Genomic DNA, 24,231 nt, shown 5'->3' with positions numbered 1-24,231 from the left:
GAGTGCTGAAATAAAGTGCTGCGTTTATTGTTTATAACCTTAGTTACATTGGCAGCCACCATCTACAACACCTACAAAGTCACCAGGTGGAGAACCCACTCACTGACCAAATGACCATATAGGGAGCTCGACTGGAACAGGGCTAATTCCAACTGCTTCTTCCCATCGAGGATTTTCATTATTCAGCATCACCAAAACTTAACCAGGAATCTTCCTAGGACAGAGTATAGAGTTTTCACTCCAACATGAGGTACTTATGGGCTGTGCTGCTCCAGTTCTTTTCACTGTATGCCAATACATGTGACAATAAGAAATCAAATCGCAAATCTCTGTTGACTGCAGCAGGATGGAAAATCCCACTGGTGTGAATGGCCGCAACGTTCTGGCTTTTAACTACTTTAGTTAACCACATCCTTGGATTTCTCTTTGTCATTGGAACATGTCTATTCTGAAATATCCCTTTAAATATCTGCCACTGAATTGTTTCTATTCATTCGTGGGAGATGGATGTTGCTGGCTGGCCAGCATTTACTGTCTATCCCTAGTTGCCCGAGGGTAAGGATGGCAGATTTCATTCCTTAAAAGGACATTAGTGAACCAGATGGGTTTTTCTGACAATCAACAATGGTTTCATAGTCATCAGTAGATTCTTAATTCTGGGGTTTTTTTTTAAATTGAATATCTGCTGATCTATCATTTAAGTTTCAAGTCCAATATGAAAGTTTTCCAAAAGTGTTTAGTTCAGATGTGTCCATCTACCATATTTGCTTTTATTAACGTAAGGATTGTATTAGTTTACTTACATAAAAAACAGCAGCCTCTAATACTGAGTAACACTGTCTACCTACAGTGGGGTTCTCGACAGAATTAACCGTAAGTATTTAATACTACAGACACACATTTCCCTTTTAAAATTCGAGTGCGAGTGCTCGGAGAGAAATTGTACTTTGGAACCTTTTTGTTTGCAGTGACATGTCCAGCACTGATTAAACAAGATGAAACAAAAGCTTCAGTCTGAACGCTGTCAATGAGAACTCTGTTCGCAACCAGTGAGAAAGATGGAACACGGCCTGACAGTGCATTAACTCTGCAAACCTGATATCTTCGAGAAATCTCCACACAATGAACACAGAGGGATTGATGTGCAATGGAGGAAGGACCGTCAGGTTCCTGCCATTTGTACTAGGCCTCCTCCTACTGATCTATTTAACAAGATTTAAACTCCGTAAGTAGAAAGATGATCAAAGTCGATGTTAAATGTCACCTGTTTAAGTTCCACCTTCCACTCAACTCAATGTTGGTGAGGGGCACAGATAAAAGCAGAAAAGCAATACTGATTTGATTGGGTAATGAAATATCTGGTGACCCCCAGCCCTGATATTCTGGATTAGTGTATCAAATTACAGGGTAATACCGCTCCCCCCCCAACAATAACATCACTGGGAATGTATCTGGAAGCAGAGGAATAAGACAGGACTGTAGGAGTAATTAGCATGTGTAAAGTAAATTAAACATGTTTTCCAGTCAAACAATAACCGGTTGAATTTAGGACGAGATTAATCAGTCAGTAAGCTAGCACTAGAGATACGGTTAGAAATAGAGTTCTCAGTAGTGTTTGAGGTGTTGGAGCTAGGATTTGTTAGATCTAGTGATCAAATTAACAGCATTCTGGTTAGGTGTCAAGACTGAGACAGATAATTTCCCATCTCCTTTTTGGGGCTCTGGGGAGGGGGTGGAGGAGAGTGGGGGTGAGGGGGGGGTGAAATGTGAGGGGGATGGGCAGGGGAGGGGAATGTGAGAGTGTGAGGGGGGCGGTGAGAAGGGTCCCACTGGGGCATCCGAGGGAAGCACTGATTGAGCACATTCAGTGATCCAGGGGAAGGGATGTTGATTTTTCTGTTTTTGACTCATTGTACTCAATGGAAATGTATGCTGAAGAGTCAGATAACAAGTAGAGTTTGTGGCCCTCAGCAGTTTTGAAATATTGTATCCACAATGGGGTTTGAATTATGGGCAGAATTTCAGTTAGTAGAAAAATGTTTTTCCAGAGAACTCCTTTCATTGTGTTTACTTGAAAAGAGAAGTATTAGATTGATTTCTATAATGAAGTAACAACGCACTACCTGGCCTGCCTGCTGTCATGCTGCACATTACCTGTTGATACAAACATTTAATTTTATTCGTTGGAAATACTCAGTTGTGACAAGAGATGACATATTCTTCAGTCCACTGTTATAGCAAACACTGGTTGATGTCTTGTTAGTTAAAGCATGCAACCTAAACATTTTCTAGTAGGAATGTCACTGAATTAGTAAATGGTTAGCACTAAGATCAAAGCAAAATACTGCAGATGCCAGAATCTAAAACAAAGACAGAAAATCTCAGCAGGTCTGACAGCATCTGTGGATAGAGAACAGAGCCAACGTTTCAAGTTTGGATGATCCTTCGTCACAGCAGGTTAGCGCTGCTGTCTCACAGTGCCAGGGACCCGGGTTCAATCCCAGCGGCACGGTGACACAGTGGGTTAGCACTGCTGCCTCACAGCGCCAGGGACCCAGGTTTGATTCCGGCCTTCGTTGACTGCCCATGTGGAGTTTGCACGTTCTCCCTATTTCTGCATAGGTTTACTACAGGTGCTCTAGCTTCCTCCCACAATCCAAAAATATGCGGGTTCGATGTTTTAGCCATGTTAAATTATCCCTTAGTATCCAAAGAGGTGCAGCTAGAGGATTAGCGGGGTAAATAAGTGAGGTTATGGGGATAGGGCGATGGGTGGGTGTTATGGTTCAGCTAGAAACTCCAAATGAAGACCACCTCAATTATAAGTTTTGCATCTTGAATTTGGCTAGGAAAAGCATGAGATGTTTCGCTTCATGTTTGATTCAAAAGACCCACTAGGGAACTTTTATCAAACAAAGTTTAAGAATACAGTAAGAAAATTAACAACATTTATCAATTACAAACAAAAAACAAAGCAACTGCTATATAACTCTTAATGAATATTTCTAATGTGCTCCAATTAAAACCTAAACCCATAGACAACAAAAATCTTTTAAAACAGCTTCAATACAGCACAGACTACTCCTCACATGATAATGGAAATTTGAGTCCCTTGGTTGAAGTCTGCAATTCTCTGAATTCACTCCAAAGAATCTAAAAACCAGAGAGCTTCCCAAAACACCACAGATACCCTGGTCCAACCCTAAGAACAGCAGATTTTCACCCTTTAAGAAAACAAGAGCTTGTTTTGAGCTAACCGACAGAATTTTCAAAACAACAGGAAAATAGGGAGAACACTTTGTTTAGCTTGCTGTCCCTTCTAAATCTCAACTGTAGCTCAGAACTGAAACTGAAAACAACCCTTTTACCTGACCTGCCCACAGTTTTATTTCTTCTCCCACCAATGACATGACTTCAGACTGTGAGCATGAGACACACTGACTGAAAGCTGCAGAGATCATGATTAAAAAAACCTACTTAAAAAGGTACATTAACACCATAGTGGCCCTGGCTAAGAGAATTGGTGCAAACTCAATGATCTGAATGGTCTCCTCCTGCACTATAGAAATTCTATAAATCCTGAGTCCCAGAGTAAAATCTGGGGACCTGGGTTCAAATCCTATCACAGCAAATGGTAAAATTTGAACTCAATAAAAATATGGAATTAAAAATCTAATAATGACCACGAAACCAGTCGATTTTTGCAAAAACCCATCTGCTTCCCTTTAGGGAAGAAAATCTGCTGTCCTTACCAGGTCTGGCCTACATGTGACTCCAGACTCATAGCCAATGTGGTTGACGGTTAGCTGCTCTCTGAAATGGAGGGCAGTTAGGGACAGGTAATAAATGACACAGCCAGTGAGGCCTAAATCCTGTAGAATGAACAAAAAAATTTTCAGCAAAAGCTTGGTTTCCCCAGAACATCTCTCCTTGGTCCTGCACATCACAATTGATCCAATAGGTTTCTACACACAACAGCTGTACTTCCATGAAGGCAGTAACTCCATAGTTGGCGATTTGTTTATGATTATTAACTGGATCAACAGCTGTTTCTAAGATTCAATATTTTGCTGCAGAGATTATGTCTGTGAGATTAGCTGTTACCCAGTCTCTAAGGCCTGACCAGTTATATATTTATAAGAGTCATATACACCTACTGAGCACAGATACTATGGGCTACGTGCAATAAACATGGTATGCACATGTTAAGCAGCACTTTACTTACCCACGGATCAAATAGCATCCAAGCAAATCTGTCATAACTTTGGTTTCACTATTTGGCCAACATTCGAGACATACAAAAGAGGGAACAGAGACAACAAGAATCTGAAAATCCCTTTTCTGAACCGTTACATCAAATCCAGTCTCTCAGTGCGCTGCCCTTCTTCTACGTCATTGCACTGCCAGTTCCCATTTGGTTTCCTGACTGGGCCTTGACTGATCAACACTGCTAGCTCTTCCTTCATTGTAAAATACGCCTTTCCGGTTATCTTCTGATCCATTGAGGAATTTTTCACTTCCCCTAACTGGATAGACTTCTCCACTCCTTGTCATTTATTATATGAATAGGATATTGATGGCATTCCAGCGAAGAGAATAAGACCCACTTCACCCAGGCGGATGTAATTATACATGTAGGAGAGAGGGACATAGGAAGGAAGAGCAGGGGGGAAATACGTACACAGTTCAGGGAGTTGGGAGCCAGACTGAAGTGTAGGGCCTCCAGGGTGGCGATCTCTGGGCTGCTGCCAGTGCCCAGTAATAGCAGGGATAAGAATAATGAGATCCTGCAGCTGAATGCGTGGCTGAGGGATTGGTGCAGGACAGAGGGGTTTAGTTTTGTTGACCATTGGGAAGTCTTTGCAAAGGAAGGGCACTTGTATAAGAGGGATAGGGAACACTTAAATGGGAAGGGGACACATATTTTAGCTGGGAGGCTGGCTGGAGTGTTTCGGCAGGGTTTAAACTAGTATGGAGGGGGGGTGGGGAGGAGAGAGACAGCTCAGGCACTGGGAGTGAGTTGGAGGTCAGGGTAAGTCTAGTTGATAGGAAAATCCCCCAGGAGAAGGAGGATCCGAGAGGGCCTGAGGGTCTTAGGTGCATCTGTTTTAATGCGAGGAGTGTGACGGGAAAGTCGGATGAACTTAGGGCCTTGATGTTCGTGAGGCATTTAGATGTGGAGGCAGTGACAGAGACGTGGTTAAAGGAGGGGCAGGACTGGCAGCTAAATATTCCAGAGTATAAGTGTTTTAGGCGTGATAGAGGAGGGTTGAAAAGAGGAGGGGGAGTGGCGCTGTTAGTTAGGGAGCGGATCACAGCGGTGCAGAGGGAGGATAACATGGAGGGGTTGGAAATTTAGTCTCTGTGGGTGGAGTTGAGGAATAGGAAGGGGGCCATTACTATGCTAGGAGTGTACTATAGGCCGCCCGATAGCCCGTGGGCAGTGGAAGAGGGTATATGTAGGGACATTTTGGATAAGTGTAGGAAGAACAGGGTTGTTGTAGTGGGAGATTTTAATCTCCCTGGGGTGGATTGGAAGGTGCCTAGAGCTGGGGGGTCTGATGGGGAGGAATTCGTAAGATGTGTATTGGAAGGATCCTTGCAACAGTATGTAGATAGCCCGACTAGAGAGGGGGCGATACTGGATTTAGTTCTGGGAAATGAGCCGGGTCAGGTGGTTGAGGTTGCAGTAGGCGAACATGTGGCTAATAGTGACCACAACTCCGTCTACTTTAGGATACGAATGGAAAAAGACAAGAGCTGTCCTAAGGGGAGGGTGCTAAATTGGGGGAAGGCTAGATACAGCCAGATTAGGCAGGAGCTTAGGGATACAGACTGGGATAGGCTGTTGGAAGGCAAGACCACGTTAGGCATGTGGGAGTCTTTCAAGGGAAAACTGCAAAGGGTGCAGGAAAGGCATGTGCCGGTTAGGAGAAAGGATGGGAAAGGTAGGATTAGGGAACCGTGGATTACTAGAGATATAGAAGACCTGGTTAGGAAGAAACGAGAGGCGTATGTCAGGTCTAAGCAGCTGGGAATGGAGAGAGCGCTGGGGGACTACAGAGAGAGTAGGAGGGATCTCAAATGGAGAGTTAGGAGAGCAAAGAGGGGGCATGAGATGGCTTTGGCAGGTAGGGTTAAGGAGAATCCAAAGGCATTTTACTCCTATCTTAAGAACAAAAGGGTGGCTAGGGGTAAAATCGGTCCTCTCAGGGACAGACGTGGGGAATTGTGCTTAGAGGCAGAGGGAATGGGGGGGATCCTGAATGAATACTTTGCGTCGGTATTCACGAAGGAGAGGTATTCACAGGTTTTAAGTCGGTCCACCTCGTGTCCAACAAGGGGCATACGGGCGATGAGTCATACTGGGGCTGCTCTTGGTGTTCGAGATTGGCCTAGTGCTTCATGTCGTTAGTGTGTCCCTAAACTGGACCAGATACTGGGCAAGACGACAGCTCAGTGACTATCACTGATTGCTGTGCAGACACATGGATTTGGGCCGGTGTCTGTGGGAGTTTGCACATTCTCCCCGTGCTTGCGTGGGTTTTCTCCGGGTGCTCCGGTTTCCTCCCACACCCCAAAGATGTGCTGTTAGGCTGATTGGCAGGAATAAATTGTCCCTAAATCAGTTTCCCTCAATCTGGATGGCCATAAAACATTAGACAGGGGTCGTGGGTGGAGAGGGGGACTGGTGGTGTTGAGATGGCGGCGCGGGCTCGTTGGGCCGAAGGGCCTGTTTCCCAGGCTGGTTTTGTTCTTTGTAATTACAACTGGATCTGAAGCCATCAATCCAATCAGTGCCCATGTTTTGCCTGCTATTGGACCCTAGAATTCATTAGTCATAGAATCCCTACAGTGCAGAAGGCAGCCATTCAGCTCATCGAGTCCACACTACACTCTGACAGAGCATCCTACCCAGCCTATCCCTTAACCCTGTGTATTTACCCTGCTAATCCCGTTACCCTGCACATCTTTGCCAGAGCACCCACTGACAGTGACCTGAGGCTGGAATTGAACAAAGAACAACACAGCACGAGCCCGCGCCGCCATCTTAACAATGTGCTTTTCCTCCTCCACCCTTGACCCGTGTCTATGCTTATGGTACCCCCATTGGAAACCAGATTGAGGGGAGAATAATTTAGGGACAATTTGTTACACCAATCAACCTAAGGGCGCATCTTTGGGGTGTGGGGGGAAACCGGAGCACCCGGAGGAAACCCACGCACCCATGGGGAGAATGCACAAACTCCCACAGACACTGGCCCAAATCCATGTAACTGCACAGCAAACAGTGATAGTCACTGAGCTGTCGCGGTGCCCATCTGCTGGTCCAGTTTTAAGCGTACACAAACGACGCAAAGTACGAGGCTACTCTCGAAACATCCAAGAGCAGCCCACGCACGACCCACCGTGTGTATGCCCCTCGTTAGACAACAAGGTGGACCGATGCATCTGTGGAGTAAAAGAGAAAAACATCAACACGTGTAACAGTTGATTTCCAGGAACGTCCTGAGGCTCTGATCCTTACTTAAAACAGTCTCCTATATCCCTCCATCCCTATTTCGCTCATGTGTCTATCTAAGTAAACCTTAAACAAGTCCAGCATGCCTGCCTCCACCACCTTACTTGGCAGTGCATTCCATATCCCCACAACCCTCCATGTGAAAAACCTCCCTCTAGCATCCAAATTATACCTCTCCCCCCCTCACCTTAAGCCCGTGGCCCCTCGTGATATTTGTCTCCAATCTAGGAAAAAGCCTGCCACTGTTTATCTATACCCTTCATTATCTTATACACCTCTACTAGATCCCCCCTCAATCTCCGTCTTTCTAAGGAAAACAGCCCCAATTTACCCAATCTGTCCTCATAACCCAGTCCTTCCATACCAGGCAGCATCCTGGCGCTATGAGGCACTGATATACAGTCCAGGTCTCACTGCAGTACAAGTGTGGTGACGACAATTGTTCTGTACATGAGAAAGTTGCCCACTTTGACTCTTCGTTGCTAATCATTTGCTATCAAAGTTTATTGAAAGCTGACCTGGCATTGTTCATCAAAATGGCCTTTTTAAAGAATAAATAAGTATCCGGTAAGGTATTCCACTTATTACACAGTCACTACGTTAACATAATAGGAGGTGAAATATTTGGCTGAGCAGAGATGGGTTTATATGGTTTACACCACATGAAGTGGTGCCCACCTCACACCAGTTAGATCCAAACTCTGCTATAAACCAGCATACAATGATTTTCACTATTTTATTATTTGTTGCAGCCCAATTTTATCTGTTAAAGGCCCAGGAATCAGGGACTGAAAACAGGGAAAAGGAGGAGCGCCTAAACAAGGTAAGAACATTTACCGTGCTAAAGGTAAACTCCTGCCCCAATGTAGGCATGTGTTTGTTTGTAGCATTCGGAGGAAATGCTGCAATGTTGAAAAAGCTGCTTTACGCAGAAAGGGAATTTTACAGAACCCCTGCCCCAAAGGTAAAACTTCTGGTGGGGAACCACCAAAATCTGCCTCTAGATTTATGTTAATCTAAAGTTAACTGCAACTAATGGCATGCCAAGTACTTATCCAGATACTTTATAAAGGAGTGAGGCATCCCACCTCCATCACCCTCCCAGGCAGCACATTCCAGACCCTCACCACCCTCTGGGTAAAAAAGATTTTCTGCAAATCCCCCATAAACCTCCCACCCCTCACTTTTAACTTGTGTCCCCTCGTAAACTGATCCTTCAACTAAGGGGAACAGCTGCTCCCTATCCTCCTTGTCCAGGCCCTTCATAATCCTGAACACCTCAATCAGGCCACCCCTCAGTCTTCTCTGCTCCAACGAAAACAACCCAAGCCTATCCAACCTCCCTTAAATGTTCCATCCCAGACAGCATCCTGGTGAATCTTCTCTGCACCCCCTCCAGTGTGTTCATGTCCTTCCTACAATGTGGTGACCAGAACTGCACACGGTACTCCAGCTGTGACCTCAAAGTTCTGTACAACTCCATCATGACCTCTCTGCTTTTTGATTTATTGTCACATGTATTAGCATACAAAAAAAAGTATTGTTTCTTGCGTGCTGTACAAAGCATACGGTTCATAGAGAAGGAAAGGAGAGAGTGCAGAATGTAGTGTTACAGTCAAAGCAAGAATGTAGAGAAAGATCAAGGTCAATTCAAAAGTCTGATGGCAGCAGGGAAGAAGCTGTTCTTGAGTTGGTCGGTACGGGACCTCAGACTTTTGTATCTTTTTCTCGGCGGAAGGTGGAAGAGAGAATGTCCGGGGTGTGTGGGGTCCTTACTTATGCTGGCTGCTTTGCTGAGGCAGTGGGAAGTGTAGACACAGTCAATGGATAGGAGGCTGGTTTGCATGATGGATTGGGGTACATTCACAACTTTTAGTTTATTGCGGTCTTGGACAGAGCAGGAGCCCATACCAAGCTGTGATACAACCAGAAAGAATGCTTTTTATGGGGCATCTGTAAAAATTGGAGAGAGTCGTAGCTGATATGCCAAATTTCCTTAATCTTCTGAGCTTTCCTAACTATAGTGTCAGCATGGGGGAACCAGGACAGGTTGTTGGTGACCTGGGTACCTAAAAACTTGAAGCTCTCGACCCTTTCCACTTCATCCCCATTGATCTAGACAGCGGCATGTTCTCCTTTACACTTCCTGAAGTTGATGACAATCTCCTTCGTTTTGTTGACATTGAGGGTAAGATGATTGTTGCCAAACCAGTTCACCAGATTCTCTATCTCTTTCCTGTACTCTGTCTCATCATTATTTGTGATCAGACCCACCACAGTGGTATCATCAGCAAACTTGAAAGTCGAATTGGAGGGGAATTTGGCCACACAGTCATAGGTGTGTAAATAGTAGAGGGCTGAGAACCCAGCCTTGGGGACGATTGTGCAGGTGTTGATGCCTATCCTTACTGAATGCAGTCTGTGGGTTAGGAAGTTCAGGATCCAGTCACAGAGGGAGGAGTTGAGGCCCAGGCCACGGAGTGTGGAAATATGTTTTGTGGGACTAAGAGTGTTGAATGCTGAGCTGTAGTCAATAAATAGGAATCTGACATAGGTGACCTTGTTATCTAGGTGTTCCAGGGTTGAGTGCAGGGCCAGGGAGATGGCGTCTGCTGTGGACCTGTTGTGGCAGTAGGCAAACTGTAGTGGCTCCAGGTATTCTGGGAGGCTGGAATTGATTCGTGCCGTGTCTAACCTTCCGAAGCACTTCATAATGATGGAAGTCAGAGCCACTGGATGATAGTCATTGAGGCACGCTGCTTGGTTTTTCTTTGGTACCTGGATGATGTCATCTTCTTGAAGCAGATAGGGATCCCAGATTGTTGTAAAGAGAGGTTGTAATCAAGTGTGTCATATGTCTTTTTCACCACCCTATTAACCTGCCTTTGTCTTCAGAGATCTATTGTCAAACACACCAAGATCCCTTTGCTCTTTGGAACTACCCTTTGTCAGACCTTTAATATACTTCCTTGTCAAATTACTCCTTCCAAAGTGTATCATCTCACACTTTAAGGTTAAATTCCATCTGTCACTTATCCACCCATTTGACCATCTTGTCTTTTTCTTCCTGTAACCCAAGATACCCAATCTCACTGTTAACCACTTAGCCAATCTTTGTGTCATTGGCAAACTTACTGATCCTACCGACTACATAGTTATCTATGTCATTTATATAAATTACAAATAGGGAGCCCAGTATGGATCCCTGCGGTACACCATTGATCACTGGCTCCCAGTCACTAAAGCAGCTCTCTGTTTCCTACCGCTAAGCCAATTATGAATCCACCTTGTCAGATCACCCTGTATTCCATGTGTATTTGTCTTCTTAAAAAGTCTCTCATGTGGAAGTTTGTCAAAGGTTTTGCTGAAATCCATGCACAGTACATCAACTGCATTTATTCTCACAAGTTAACTTTCCATATAATTTTGGCAAAATCAGTGCTACATCCCCATAAGGCCAGTGTTTCCTAACTGAGGTAAGGTATCCAGAATTGAACAGTGGTTACTGATGTGGTCTTACTGAGCCCTATACAACTGTAGCACAGTTGAAAAATAGGGTGGCACAGGTTAATAGGGTGGTGAAAAAGACATATGACACACTTGATTACAACCTCTCTTTACAACAATCTGGGATCCCTATCTGCTTCAAGAAGATGACATCATCCAGGTACCAAAGAAAAACCAAGCAGCGTGCCTCAATGACTATCATCCAGTGGCTCTGACTTCCATCATTATGAAGTGCTTCGGAAGGTTAGACACGGCACGAATCAATTCCAGCCTCCCAGAATACCTGGAGCCACTACAGTTTGCCTACTGCCACAACAGGTCCACAGCAGACGCCATCTCCCTGGCCCTGCACTCAACCCTGGAACACCTAGATAACAAGGTCACCTATGTCAGATTCCTATTTATTGACTACAGCTCAGCATTCAACACTCTTAGTCCCACAAAACATATTTCCACACTCTGTGGCCTGGGCCTCAACCCCTCCCTCTGTGACTGGATCCTGAACTTCCTAACCCACAGACTGCATTCTTTCAATTCCAACCCCCTTGAAACAAATTCCAATACTCACTCACTCAGCTTTTTTAGCTACATTTTGTATACTTGGAGACTCAAATCCCATTGGTTCTCCATCGCCAGTAATGCGTCATTATGAATAGTTGAATGCATCCTCTTCAAATGTCCCTTTTCAACTGTTCCCATATACACAACTTACTCTCCTTCCTACTTTACATTCTTCAGCAAGCTTTGATATACTCGTATTCTATTCATTCATCCAGGTTATTGACATATTCACCAACTTCCTACTTGACATAAATGATGAAAGTTTGAGGTCTCAGTACAAATCCTGGAGAACCCCTGCCTATATTTTTAATGAAACATTTGGTCAAATCTTTCTGCCCTAATCCAGGGTACTTTTCAAAAAGCAAAGAAGTTATTATTTTGGCCAACATACAAAAGTAAATGTAGTCATTTATCTTGTTGCAGTTTGTAGGAAGTTACTGTACACAGATTAGGTGCTATGGTTCCTTACATTCCAAAAGAATTACACCTTTAATGTGACTGGAAGACATTTGAGAATGTCCCAGCATTATGAAGGAAGCTGTATAAAATGAAGTGATTAGTTTTATGTTTACATTATTAGATACAGGGCTAAGTGACCTGGGTACACTGACAAGCCATGTCAATGTGAACAAATCTATAAGAGTGAGTTACCTAAGGGGTACATGAAGCAAAATGAGGAGAGAGAGCAAAGGAACATAGTGATGGATAACACAAAGCAGGATCTTTAAAGGGTAATTAACTCCATTTTAATTGCGATTTCTTGATCTTGAATTCTTTGATGAATGGGAATAGCACACGGATGTTTCAGAGTCAGAGGATTCTGTGGATAAAAGAGACAAGTGCGACAGTAGCAAGTTCCAGATCAAACACGTCCAAGCAGCTTTCCAGGCTTGTGTGACAAAGAATGAAGATATTTTACTTAAAAGCTACCTTGAAGGATGGACTGAACTCCAAAAGTAAGCAAATATTCAAATTTCTTCATTTGACAAGAGATGCAGTTGGCAAGGCAACAGTAAATTGTTAGGGAATTCCAGAAGGTTAGGAGATTTACATGAGTTAATGGGACAAGAATCCTGCAGTTAGAGGAAGATTACCGAAATATTATGAACAAGACAAAAGACAAATACTTTGAAGTTTGCATGAAGGACCAAAGAAATCTAATGGAGCTTGAAGGGAACAGGTGTGAAGGGACATGAGACCTTGTTACATGGAGATCTGTGCTCTTGGATGAGTTGAAATCTTGCAGAGGGCTGAGGCAGAGAGACTAACTAGGAGGTCTTGAAAAATGTTAATTCTCAAACAGTAAGAACCAGGACAGTAGAACATGACATAAACAGCTATGTACATGGAAATGGAGGGAAGCAGTCGTGGCAACACACGAAATGTGGGTGGAGATGATGAACTTTGAATCAAAAGGTAAAATCAGAAAAAATGCCTATACATTTAAGTTAGGAAGTACTTCTCACGAGCCGATTTGCCAAAAATCGATAGAGTTAAAGAATACAGAAAGCCAAAATCTTGTAGATTTTAAAGCACTTTTAAGAGAGTTTTGATTTGATTTATTATTGTCACATGTATTTACAGTGAAAAGTATTGTTTCTTGCGCGTTATACAGACAAAACATACTGTTCATAGAAAAGGAAACGAGAGAGTGCAGTGCCAGAGAAATTGCATTAAAGCATTGTTAGAGAGTTTAAAAGAGTTAGAATGAAATTTCAGAAGCATAGAATGAGAATAAAAGATAGAATTTGAAGGTGTGCTGGGCACAGTTTGCAAGAAGTCGCCTCGCTTTGGCACCATCATGGGGGAAAAAAAATCTTTATGAAAGATTTTTGGGCCCAGATCATTAAAGCTAAGAAAATGATGATGAAAAAAAGGAGAACGGATTAAGCCTCTAAGGGGCTAGAGTTGAGAAATATTACATTCTCAGATACTTGTAGGTAGTTTCAGAGGTAGGGAGGAGTGAGGCCATAGAGAGATTTGAACTCAAAAGATGAGGAGAGTGGGCCAAAATATGGCAGATGGAGTTTAACGGGGGGTATGTGTGAAGTCATGCATTTGGTTGCAAAAATGGGAAGGTGACTTATTATCTAAATGGGAAGAGACTTTGGGGTGTTCTGGTGCAGAGGAATCTAGGTGTCCTCATTAATGAGTCACAGGTACAGCAGATAATAAATAAGGTATTTAAAGCTAAAGAAAAATATAGAAGATAAAGAAATATTGTTGCAACTATACAAGGCATTGGTGAGGCCGCACCTGGAGTATTGTGCACAGTTTTGGTCCCTGTATTTGAGGAAAGAAGCACTTTCATGCCAGCAGAGGGCATTGAATTCCACAAGCAGTCCAATGGAGAAGAACATGGGTATGAAAGAGATCTTCCATTTCCTATCCGCTGATTCAATCCCTCTCCCCGTCTGGACCAGACACCTTGCAGCCTTCAATATCAATATTCACCTTGAGCTGAGCTTCCAATCCCAGGACCTCCCTGTTATTAAGACCACTGTAACCTCCATTACAATTCCCATCTCCACTGCCTTTGGAGGCAGCTCAGAGGAGGTTCACTAGACTGATTCCAGAGATGAGGGGTTTGTTGTATGAAGAGAGATTGAACAGTTTAGGGTGATACTCTCTGGAATTTAGAAGAATGAGGGGAGATCAAATTGATGATAAAAAATACGGATAAAGTAGACGTAGAGTGGATATTCCCTCCTGTGGGGCATTCTAGAATGAGGGATCTTAGTCTCAGGATAGGGGCAGCAAATTTAAAACAGAGCTGAGGAGAAACTCCTTCTCCCAAAGGATTGTGAATCTGTGGAATTCGCTTCCCCAAAGTGCGGTGGATCCTGGGACAGTGAGTAAATTTAAGGAGGAGTTAGATAGAATTTCTATTGGGAATGGGTTGCAGGGTTATGGGGGAAAGGCAGGAAAATGAGGATGAGGAGCTTATCAGCCAGGATTGAATGGTGGAGTGGACTGGTTTAATTTTTCTTCTATATCTTATGAACTTATAAGAATTTAGAATGTATAGCTGTGCCAAGGAACAGGGGATTGTGGGAATGGGATGGCGAAAGTTAGATATACTCAGCAGAACTGAGCTTAATTCAGAATAGATAGTGGGAGGAGCAGTCAGGAAAGCATTAGAAGAACCAGGTTGATACAACAGCAGCATGGATGATGATTATGGAGCAGGTCAGTCGAAGAAAAGTGGAGATGGGAATTGTAATGGAGGTTACAGTGGTCTTAATAACAGGGAGGTTCTGGGATTGGAAGCTCAGCTCAAGGTGAATATTGATATTGAAGGCTGCAAGGTGTCTCGTCCAGACGGGGAGAGGGATTGAATCAGCGGATAGGAAATGGAAGATCTCTTTCATACCCATGTTCTTCTCCATTGGACTGCTTGTGGAATTCAATGCCCTCTGCTGGCATGAAAGTGACATGACGTTCAAATTACAAAGTTATGACTGGACACCAAGAAATACCAAACTATTTCTTAGAACAATCAATTGGTTCATTACCAGCCACCTCAAAGGATAGTCCAGTCAACTGCAACTCAAGTTTGTTGACCAATTAAATCCACCCAGTGCCAGATTTCTGTCAATGAGAATATATTGGTTGGATGGGGGTGGAGTGGAGGACACAATATTATCGACACGAAATGATTTGAAAGTAGTTTCACTTCATGTGGGGGAGCTTTTCAAATGATTACGCAAATGTGCTACTGAAGATACCTAGAAACCTTATCTATAGTTTTATTAGTTAATACCAAAGGACAAAGCTTCCTCGATGAGGTTGACATACAAAGTAACAAGTGGAATTCTTCCACAGGCAGATCCACACTAAAAACGCTGTGAATTTACACATATTGTGGAAATTGATTTACAGAGACTACACGTGAACATGAATTAAAGAATATGGGGGGAAGGTTATTGACTTGGATGATCATAATCAGCCATGATCATAATGAATGAGTCGCAAAAGCCCAGTCTGCAGGTGCAGCAGGTGATCACGAAGGCGAATGGAATATTGGCCTTTATAGCGAGGGGGACAGAATATAAAAGTAGGGAGGTCTTGCTGCAACTGTACAGGGCACTGGTGAGGCCACAGCTGGAGTACTGTGTGCAGTTTTGGTCGCCGCACTTGCGCAAGGATATTTTGGCCTTGGAGGGAGTGCAGAAGAGGTTCACTAGACTGATACCGGAGATGAGGGGGTTGAACTATGAAGAGAGACTAAATAGACTGGGGCTGTGCTCGTTGGAGTTTAGAAGGATGAGGGGGGATCTTATAGAGACATCTAAGATAATGAAGGGGATGGATAGGGTAGAGGTAGAGAGATTCTTCCCGCTCAGAAAGGACAGCAGGACTCGAGGGCACAGCCTCAGATAAGGGGGGGGGGCAGTTTAGAACGGAGTTGAGGAGGAACTTCTTCACTCAAAGGGTGGTGAATCTCTGGAATTCTCTGCCCGTTGAAGTGGTGGAGGCTACCTCGCTAGATATATTTAAGACACGGGTAGATAGGATTTTGGTAGGCAAGGGAATTCAGGGTTATGGGGAGAAAGCGGGAAAGTGGAACTGAGCTCGAAGGGCTAGATGGCCTACTCCTGCTCCTATTTCTTATGTTCTTATGAATGACGGAGCAGGCTCGAAGGACACAATGGCCTCCTCCTACTTCTAGTTTCTATGTTTTTCCGTGAATCAGTGTTGCTATTTATGAGTGATACCTCAGAATTTGAGCATATTGAGGAGCAGAATGGAGGGAGCTTTACACTACATCTAACCCCGTGCTGTACCTGTCCTGGGAGTGTTTGATGGGGGGACAGTGTAGAGGGAGCTTTACTCTGTATCTAACCCTGTGCTGTACCTGTCCTGGGGGTGTTTGATGGGGGGGACAGTGTAGAGGGAGCTTTACTCTGTATCTAACCCTGTGCTGTACCTGTCCTGGGAGTGTTTGATGGGGGGACAGTGTAGAGGGAGCTTTACTCTGTATCTAACCCTGTGCTGTACCTGTCCTGGGAGTGTTTGATGGGGACAGTGTAGAGGGAGCTTTACTCTGTGTCTAACCCCATGCTGTACCTGTCCTGGGAGTGTTTGATAGGGGGGACAGTGTAGAGGGAGCTTTACAATCCATCTAACGCCGTGCTGTATCTGTCCTGGGAGTGTTTGATGGGGGGACAGTGTCGAGGGAGCTTTACACTACATCTAACCCCGTGCTGTACCTGTCCTGGGAGTGTTTGATGGGGGACAGTGTAGAGGGAGCTTTACTCTGTATCGAACCCCATGCTGTACCTGTCTTGGAAGTGTTTGATGGGGACAGTGTAGAGGGAGCTTTACTCTGTATCTAACCCCATGCTGTACCTGTCCTGGGAGTGTTTGATGGGGACAGTGTAGAGGGAGCTTTACTCTGTATCTAACCCTGCATCATACCTGTCCTAAGAGTGTTTGATAGGGACAATGTAGAGGGAGCTTTATTCTGAATGTAACCCCGTGCTGTACCTGTCCTGGGAGTGTTTGATGGGGAACAGTGTAGAGGGAGCTTTATTCTGAATCTAACCCCGTGTTGTACCTGTCCTGGGAGTGTTTGATGGGGAACAGTGTAGCTGGAGCTTTACTCTGTATCTAACCCCGTGCTGTACCTGTCCTGGGAGTGTTTGATGGGGGACAGTGTAGAGGGAGCTTTACTCTGTATCTAACCCTGTGCTGTACCTGTCCTGGGAGTGCTTGATAAGGAAAGTGTAGAGATAGCTTTGTTCTGAATCTAACCCCGTGTTGTACCTGTCCTGGGAGTGCTTGATGAGGACAATGTAGAGGGAGCTTTACTCTGTATCTAACTCCGCGCTGTACCTGTCCTGGGAGTGTTTGATAAGGACAGTGTAGAGGGAGCTTTGTTCTGAATCTAACCCCGTGCAGGACCTCAGATAAAGAATGAAAGACTATATTTGCAGTAGTTATTCTCAGTAAGAAATTTGTAAATAAGAGAATTGCAATATCTGCTGCCTACATTCCAGCATTATGCTGAGGATATTGATTGACCTAAAGATTTTGGCACTAACCTTGCTCCAGAGACCTGTTGCAAAGATGGTCAAGACCTATTGTTCCTATAACACATTCTGGATCATTGTTTTTTCAGATTCATCAATGCACTTGGCACTTTATTTGGATTTATATCTGAAGAGGTCAGCAGTAAGATGAAGATAATCATCCAACATCAGCAAGGAATACATGGGAAAGAATATATTTCAATGCAGTCCATGATAGATTATGAATTGGCAAACAATGTGGTTAATTTCAATGAGTTTTCCAGTGATCGCCTGGCCTCAGGCTGCCGTACTTTACTGCGTCTCCACCGAGCACTACTGTGGCTACAACTCTTTCTCGATAAGCTAAGGATCAACTCTGAGAATGAGTCAATGTCTGCCATTTGTGCTGATGCCTACCAACAGTCTCTTAGCAAGCACCATAGTTGGTTTGTACAAAGAGCTGCTGGGATTGCGTTCCTGGCCCTTCCACTACGGACTGACTTCCTTCACTTATTGTGTGTGGAAGACAACAAGGACACGAAAAACAAGCTCTGGAATGCAGTGAGTGTGATGGAAAGAGTTTATAATATTACACAACACAAGTATGAACAGCATAATATGCTTGAATTACCTTAGGCCCAAATTCTTTCATCAAATCAGATGAATACAATGTGGCATCAGAAAAGGAATCACTGTAACCATTATATATCAGAGGGGCAATCACTGATCGCTGTATATCAGAGGGGCAATCACTGATCGCTGTATATCAGAGGGGCAATCACTGTAATCACCATAAATCAGATCGCCAATCACTATAATCATTGTATATTAGAGGGCCAATGGCTGTGTGTCAAAGGGATTAATTAGGACTGTTGTAGAAAGGTAGGAATGTAATGGTTGCTTTTCACACAATGAACCAACAGCTGAAAAATATTCAATAACCCTAACCTGAATACACAGCTGCGAAACAGAGAGTGTCGAGCCTATGTTCCTGGAAGACATGAGTGAGTTACATGGGACTGAAAGATCCAATGATATTGTTTTTTTTATTCATTTCAGGGATATGGACTGGATCACTGGCTGGGACAGCATTTACTGCCCTTCCCCAATTGTCCTCCACTTCAGAGGGCATCTGAGAGTAAACCACATTGTTGTGGGTCTGGAGTCACATGTAGGCCAGGCCAGGTGAGGATGGCAGATTTCCTTCCCTAAAGGACAGTTAGTGAACCAGATGAGTTTTTATGATGATCGACAATGGTTTCATGGTCATCATTAAACTTTTAATTCCAGTTCTTTACTGAATTCAAATTTCACCACCTGCCACGGTGAGATTCGAACCATGGTCCCCACATATTGCCTGGGTCCCTAAGTTACTAGTCCAGTGACAATACCATTGTGTCACTGCCTCCCTCTTAATGAAACTCAATTTGTTTCTAAAACAAAATCATTTTATTTACTGGTTTTCCATTGCTAACTCACCATTGTTTTATATATTATAAACACATGACTAAACTGCTGGACCTTGCATCAAATAGCACTGCTTTCGGCAATTAGCAATTCAGTCAGTTGTATCAAATCACTACCGGAAAGAAAATGTGATGGGGGGTGTCACTGGCAGCACTATAAAGTGCCACCTGCTTAGAAATAATAAAGATGGATGAAAAGCCTTTATTCCAGAGCTGATTGACTGCCCAGACATAAAGGTAGCTTTTGTTTGGAGTACTGCATCAGAGAGCCCAACTGAAATGGCAGTTAATGGTTTTCAATTCCAGCATCCGCAGAAATTCGCTTTTATACAATTAATAGGAATGATGCAAACATGCCACTGATTTTTATCACAGCGAGCACAAAGGGAGAAGCTGGTTTTGGTTCATAGGCCAACCTTCTCAGCCTTAAGACATCACTGCAAAAATTCCTGTGTTAAATTACAGCTCTGCACATTTGCAGCTTCTTTATGAAGAGTCTTCCCTCCAGCATGCAAACAGAAATGGGGATATTCGCTGAAGATTTCACACTTTCAGTAGCATTTACAGTTCCTCAGATACTGAGGTAGCCCATGCTCGCATATAACAAGACATGGATAACATTCAGGCTTGGGCTGAGAAGTGGCAAGTAATATTCATACTCCATGGAAATGGTGACTTCCAACCAGATCAAATCATCCCAACCCCTTTAAGCTTTAACCAGATATTGAACTAGACCCAGACACAAAAATACTGTGGCTAACACAGCATGTTGTGAATTCTGCAGAGAGTAATTCATCTCCTAACTCCCCAAACTCCGTAACCATTTGCAAGGAACAAGTCAGGACTTTAATGGAATTCTCTCCATTTGCCTGGAAGGGTGCAGCTCCAACAATATTCAAAAGGAGATGACACCATACAATGCCAAGCAGCCCACCTGATGCCCCTTCGGTCCACTTTAATTATTAATTCCCTCCATCGCCATCGCACAGTGGCAGCCGTGCACACCATCTACAAGATGCAGGAACTCACCAATGTTCCTCTGACAGCATCCAAACCTGTGACCTCTACCATTTAGAAGGAGAACAGATATTTGGGAACACCACCATCTGCAAGTTCCTCCAAGCCACTTTCTGTCAGCATCTGGCTGACCAACCATTCCAGGTTTTACAGAACGGTCTTGCAATTGAGCCTACTGCCCCTGTTCTGGGCTGTATGTGTGACACCCGTTTTCCTATGGCGTAAGTTTGCCTGAACCCTTGCTCACCTGCTGGGACCCTATGCCAATGTGTTTCATGTTTTCTGGACAGTTGGTCAAACTGGACTCCAACACAGTCTCAGACAGTACCTTCATTCCAGATTGTTACCACTTGCTGCATGAAAAAAATTTTCCTCATGCTATTGGTTCTTTGCAAATGACAATAAATCTTCTAGTTACCTTTGAGATGATTTATTATTATCATATGTACTGGGATACATTTCTTGTATGTTTTGTCGCTCATTTCTTGAGCGACAAAACATTCCATTCACAGAGGAAAGGAGAGTGCGCAGAATGTGGTGTTACAGTCATAGCTAGGGTGTAGAGAAAGATCAACTTAATGCAAGATAGATCCATTCAAAAGTCTGACAGCAGCAGGGAAGAAGCTGTTCTTGAGTCAGTTTGTATGTGACCTCAGACCTTTGTATCTTTTTCCCGATGGAAGAAGGTGGAAGACAGAATGTCCGGGGTGTGTGGGGTCCTTAATTATACTGGCTGCTTTGCTGAGGCAACGGGAAGTGTAGATGGAGTCAATGGATGGGAGGCTGGTTTGTGTGATGGATTGGGCTACATTCACAACCTTTTGTAGTTCCTTGTGATCTTGGTCAGAGCAGGAGCCCAGACCAAGCTGTGATACAACCAGAAAGAATGCTTTCTATGGTGCATCTGTAAAAGTTGCAGATAATCAGAACTGACATGCCAAATTTCCTTAGTCTTCTGAGAAAGTAGAGGCATTGGTGGGCTTTCTTATCTATAGTGCCAGCATGGGAGGACCAGGTTAGTTGTTGGTGACCTGGATAGCTAAAAACTTGAAGCTCTCGACCCTTTGTGCTTCATCCCCATTGATGTAGACAGGGGCACGTTCTCCTTTACGCTTCTTGCAGTCGATGACAATCTCCTCCGTTTTGTTGACATTGATGGAGAAATTATTGTCATCACACCAGTTCACCAGATTCTCTGTTGCATTCCTGTACTCTCTCTCTTCATTGTTTGATCCACTATGGTGGTATCGTCAGCAAACTTGAAAATTGAATCGGAGGGGAATTTGGCCACACAGTCAGAGGAGTGTGGTACAATCTTCTCTGCAATTGTCCAGTGAAGCCTCATCTTTTGATGAGTCAATTTACAGACTTCTGGATTCAACATTCAGTTCAACAACTTCAGACCATGACCTCTGTCCTCTATTTAAATTTTTGGTCCCTCCCCGACAAGTACCAGTCAGTGTCTTGCTTTCTCCTCTTTGCTTTCAGACAGCACCGACTCTTTTTCTACTATTAAGACCTATTCTGGACCAAAGCTCTTATCCTTATATGGTCGTCACCACTCCCCTTCCATGGTTTTTTTATTTGTAATCTCTGCTGCCCTCTAACCTTTTCCTTTTGATCCACCTGCCCCTCAATGTTTTTCTCACAGAATAAAATCCATCACATTTCTCCCCTGTTCCAGCTTTACCAGAGTCACGTTGGACTCAAGAGTGCTACACTGGTTAAAATTATCGCTCCATCCTGCTGCAGGATCATCCAGTTTTGCTGATGGTGACCCCTATGTAAAGGATGAGAATCACGGAAAACACATTGATATTGGTGGGATAGCAAGATTCTGCTACCAAACATGCCGTGGGGGTGGGGGTGGGCAGAAATCTATAGAGTTCCCTTTATTCCTTACAAATAAAGATTAAAAATGTAATACTGTAGCTTAAGATTACACCTTAAAATATTCTATAAAACAAAGTCACAATCCAACAGCAGTCAGCCATGGAGTTGGTTAGCAATATCCTCATGAACCTTTTCTGAACTGCCTCCCATAAAATAATATATTTCTTAAATAAGGGGACCAATACTGCTCACAGTAGTCCTGATGTGGTTTCACCAGTACCTTGCTGGGTTTTCCCAGCTTGTTTTGTTTTTATATCAGATTTTCAACACCACAGAATTCTGTTTTGATTTGAAATCTGTCTCGATTTCATTCCCCACTGGGAACAGTTCCTCTACCTGCCCTATACTGATCTTTGAATCACAGTATCATAGAGTGGCCCATCAAGTCTGCACTGACATGCGAGAAACACCCGACCTCCTACCTAACCCCATTTATCGGATCTTGACGCATAGCCCTGAATGTTATGAAGTACCAAGTGCACGTTCAGGTATTTAAAATTTTAAAGGATGTGAGGCAACTTGTCTCTATCAGTTCCCAGGCAGCACATTCCAGACCATCACCACCCTCTGGTGAAAATGGTTTTCCCTCACATTCCATCATTACATCCTGACCCTCACCTTGAACAGATACCCCCTCGTGACTGACCCTTTAAGGAGAACAGCTACTCCTTATCCACTCTGTTCATATGCCTCATAACCTTATACGCCTCAATCAGGTCACCCCTCAATCTTTTTTGCTCCAACAAAAACAACCCAAGCCTATCCAACCTATTTTCATAAATAACTTAAATTTTCCATTCCAGGCAGCATCCTGGTGAATCTCCTCTGCACTCCCTCCAGTGTAATCACATCCTTCCGATAATGTGGCGATGGCGACCAGAACTGCATAAAGTACTCCAGCTGTGGCCTCACCAAAGTTCTATACAATTCTAACATTACTTCCCTGCTTTTGTAATCTATACCCTGATTGATAAGGGTGACTGTGCCATATGCCTTTTTCACCACCCTATTAACCTGCCTTTCCACCTTCAGAGACCTATGGACAATCATGCCCAGGTCCCTTTGTTCTGCAAAACTTCCCAGTGTCAGACCTTTCATAGTATACTTCCTCGTCAAATTACTCCTTCCAAAGGGTGTCACCTCACACTTTTCAGGGTTAAATTCCATCTGCCCATCTCGTCTATCTCTTTCTGTAACCCAAGACCCTCAACCTCACTATTAACCACCCGGTTAATCTTTGTTATGTCGGCAAACATACTGATCCTAACCCTCCCACATAGTCAACTATGTCATTACGAACAATAGGGGGCTCAGCCCAGATCTCTGTGGTACGCCACTGGTCACTGGCCTCCAGTCACTACCCTGTCTCCTATTAAGAGTGTTCTCTTCCTGTTGGGGAAAACATCAGTGGTCACAGGCATTTGGCCTCTGATCTTCGGGTAAGCGTTCTCCAAGGCAGCCTTCATGCCAGACAACAGCGCAGAGTCACTGAGCAGAGACAGATAGCCAAGTTCCGCACGCAAGGACGGCCTCAACCGGGATCTTGGGTTTACGTCACACTATCTGTAACCCCCACGACTTGCCTGGGCTTGCAAAATCTCACCAACTGTCCCGGCTGGAGACAACATACATCTCTATAATCTGTGCTTAACCCTCTCTCCACTCACATTGTCTGCACCTTTTAAGACTTGAATTACCTGTAAAGGCTCACATTCCAAACATTATTTTGTAAATTGAGTTTGTGCCTGTATATTCCCTGTTTGTGAACAGGACTCCCCATTCACCTGGTGAAGGAGAAGCGAGCGTTCTGAAAGCTCGCGGCTTTCGCTACCAAATAAACCTGTTGGACTTTAACCTGGTGTGGTGACACTTCTTACTGAGCCCTACCGCTAAGCCAATCATGACTCCACCTTGTCTGATCACCCTGTATCCCATATGCATTTGCCTTCTTAATAAGTCTCCCATGTGGGACTTTGTCAAAGTCTTTGCTGAAATCCATATAAACAACATCTACAGCACTCCCCTCCCCCACAGGGTGGGAAACAATCCCCAAATAGAGGCATTGAAACTGAAACTACCTTTAAATACTCGGAGACCTTTCCGAATTTCTATTTCCAGTGTTTATCCCTCAGTATCAAACTTTTTTTTCAGCAGTTGGGATGTTTTAATATTTTAAATCGCTTTAAAATTCTCCATTCGGATGACAGGCTTTAACTCAACTCCTCCGCCTTCCCGCCCAGCCCCGCGGTAC

At 43.9% G+C, this 24,231-nt stretch overlaps 2 protein-coding genes across 2 annotated transcripts in view; one reads left to right on the top strand and one right to left on the bottom strand.

The window, feature by feature from the left end:
• The window catches only part of LOC145339109 (transcription factor HES-7.1-A-like), a 98,629-nt gene extending 74,429 nt beyond the window's left edge, over positions 1-24,200 (bottom strand). Inside the window, exon 1 of the mRNA XM_080183547.1 lies at positions 24,059-24,200. The gene's annotated coding sequence lies outside the window, so the exon portion shown is untranslated. The remainder of the gene's footprint in view (positions 1-24,058) is intronic.
• LOC145339111 (ceramide-1-phosphate transfer protein-like) lies at positions 974-18,324 on the top strand. The gene is made up of 4 exons (XM_080183550.1): positions 974-1,225; positions 8,275-8,345; positions 12,383-12,546; positions 17,715-18,324. The coding sequence occupies exons 1-4, from the start codon at positions 1,123-1,125 to the stop codon at positions 18,238-18,240; spliced, it is 864 nt and encodes a 287-aa protein (XP_080039676.1). The 5' UTR covers positions 974-1,122; the 3' UTR covers positions 18,241-18,324.
• Positions 24,201-24,231: the final 31 nt, after the last annotated feature.

This window comes from Carcharhinus amblyrhynchos, unplaced genomic scaffold (assembly GCF_965287045.1).
Source record: "Carcharhinus amblyrhynchos unplaced genomic scaffold, sCarAmb.v2.hapA chromosome_329, whole genome shotgun sequence".
NCBI classification, from domain to species: domain Eukaryota; kingdom Metazoa; phylum Chordata; class Chondrichthyes; order Carcharhiniformes; family Carcharhinidae; genus Carcharhinus; species Carcharhinus amblyrhynchos.
This window is presented reverse-complemented; position numbering and strand designations above follow the sequence as displayed.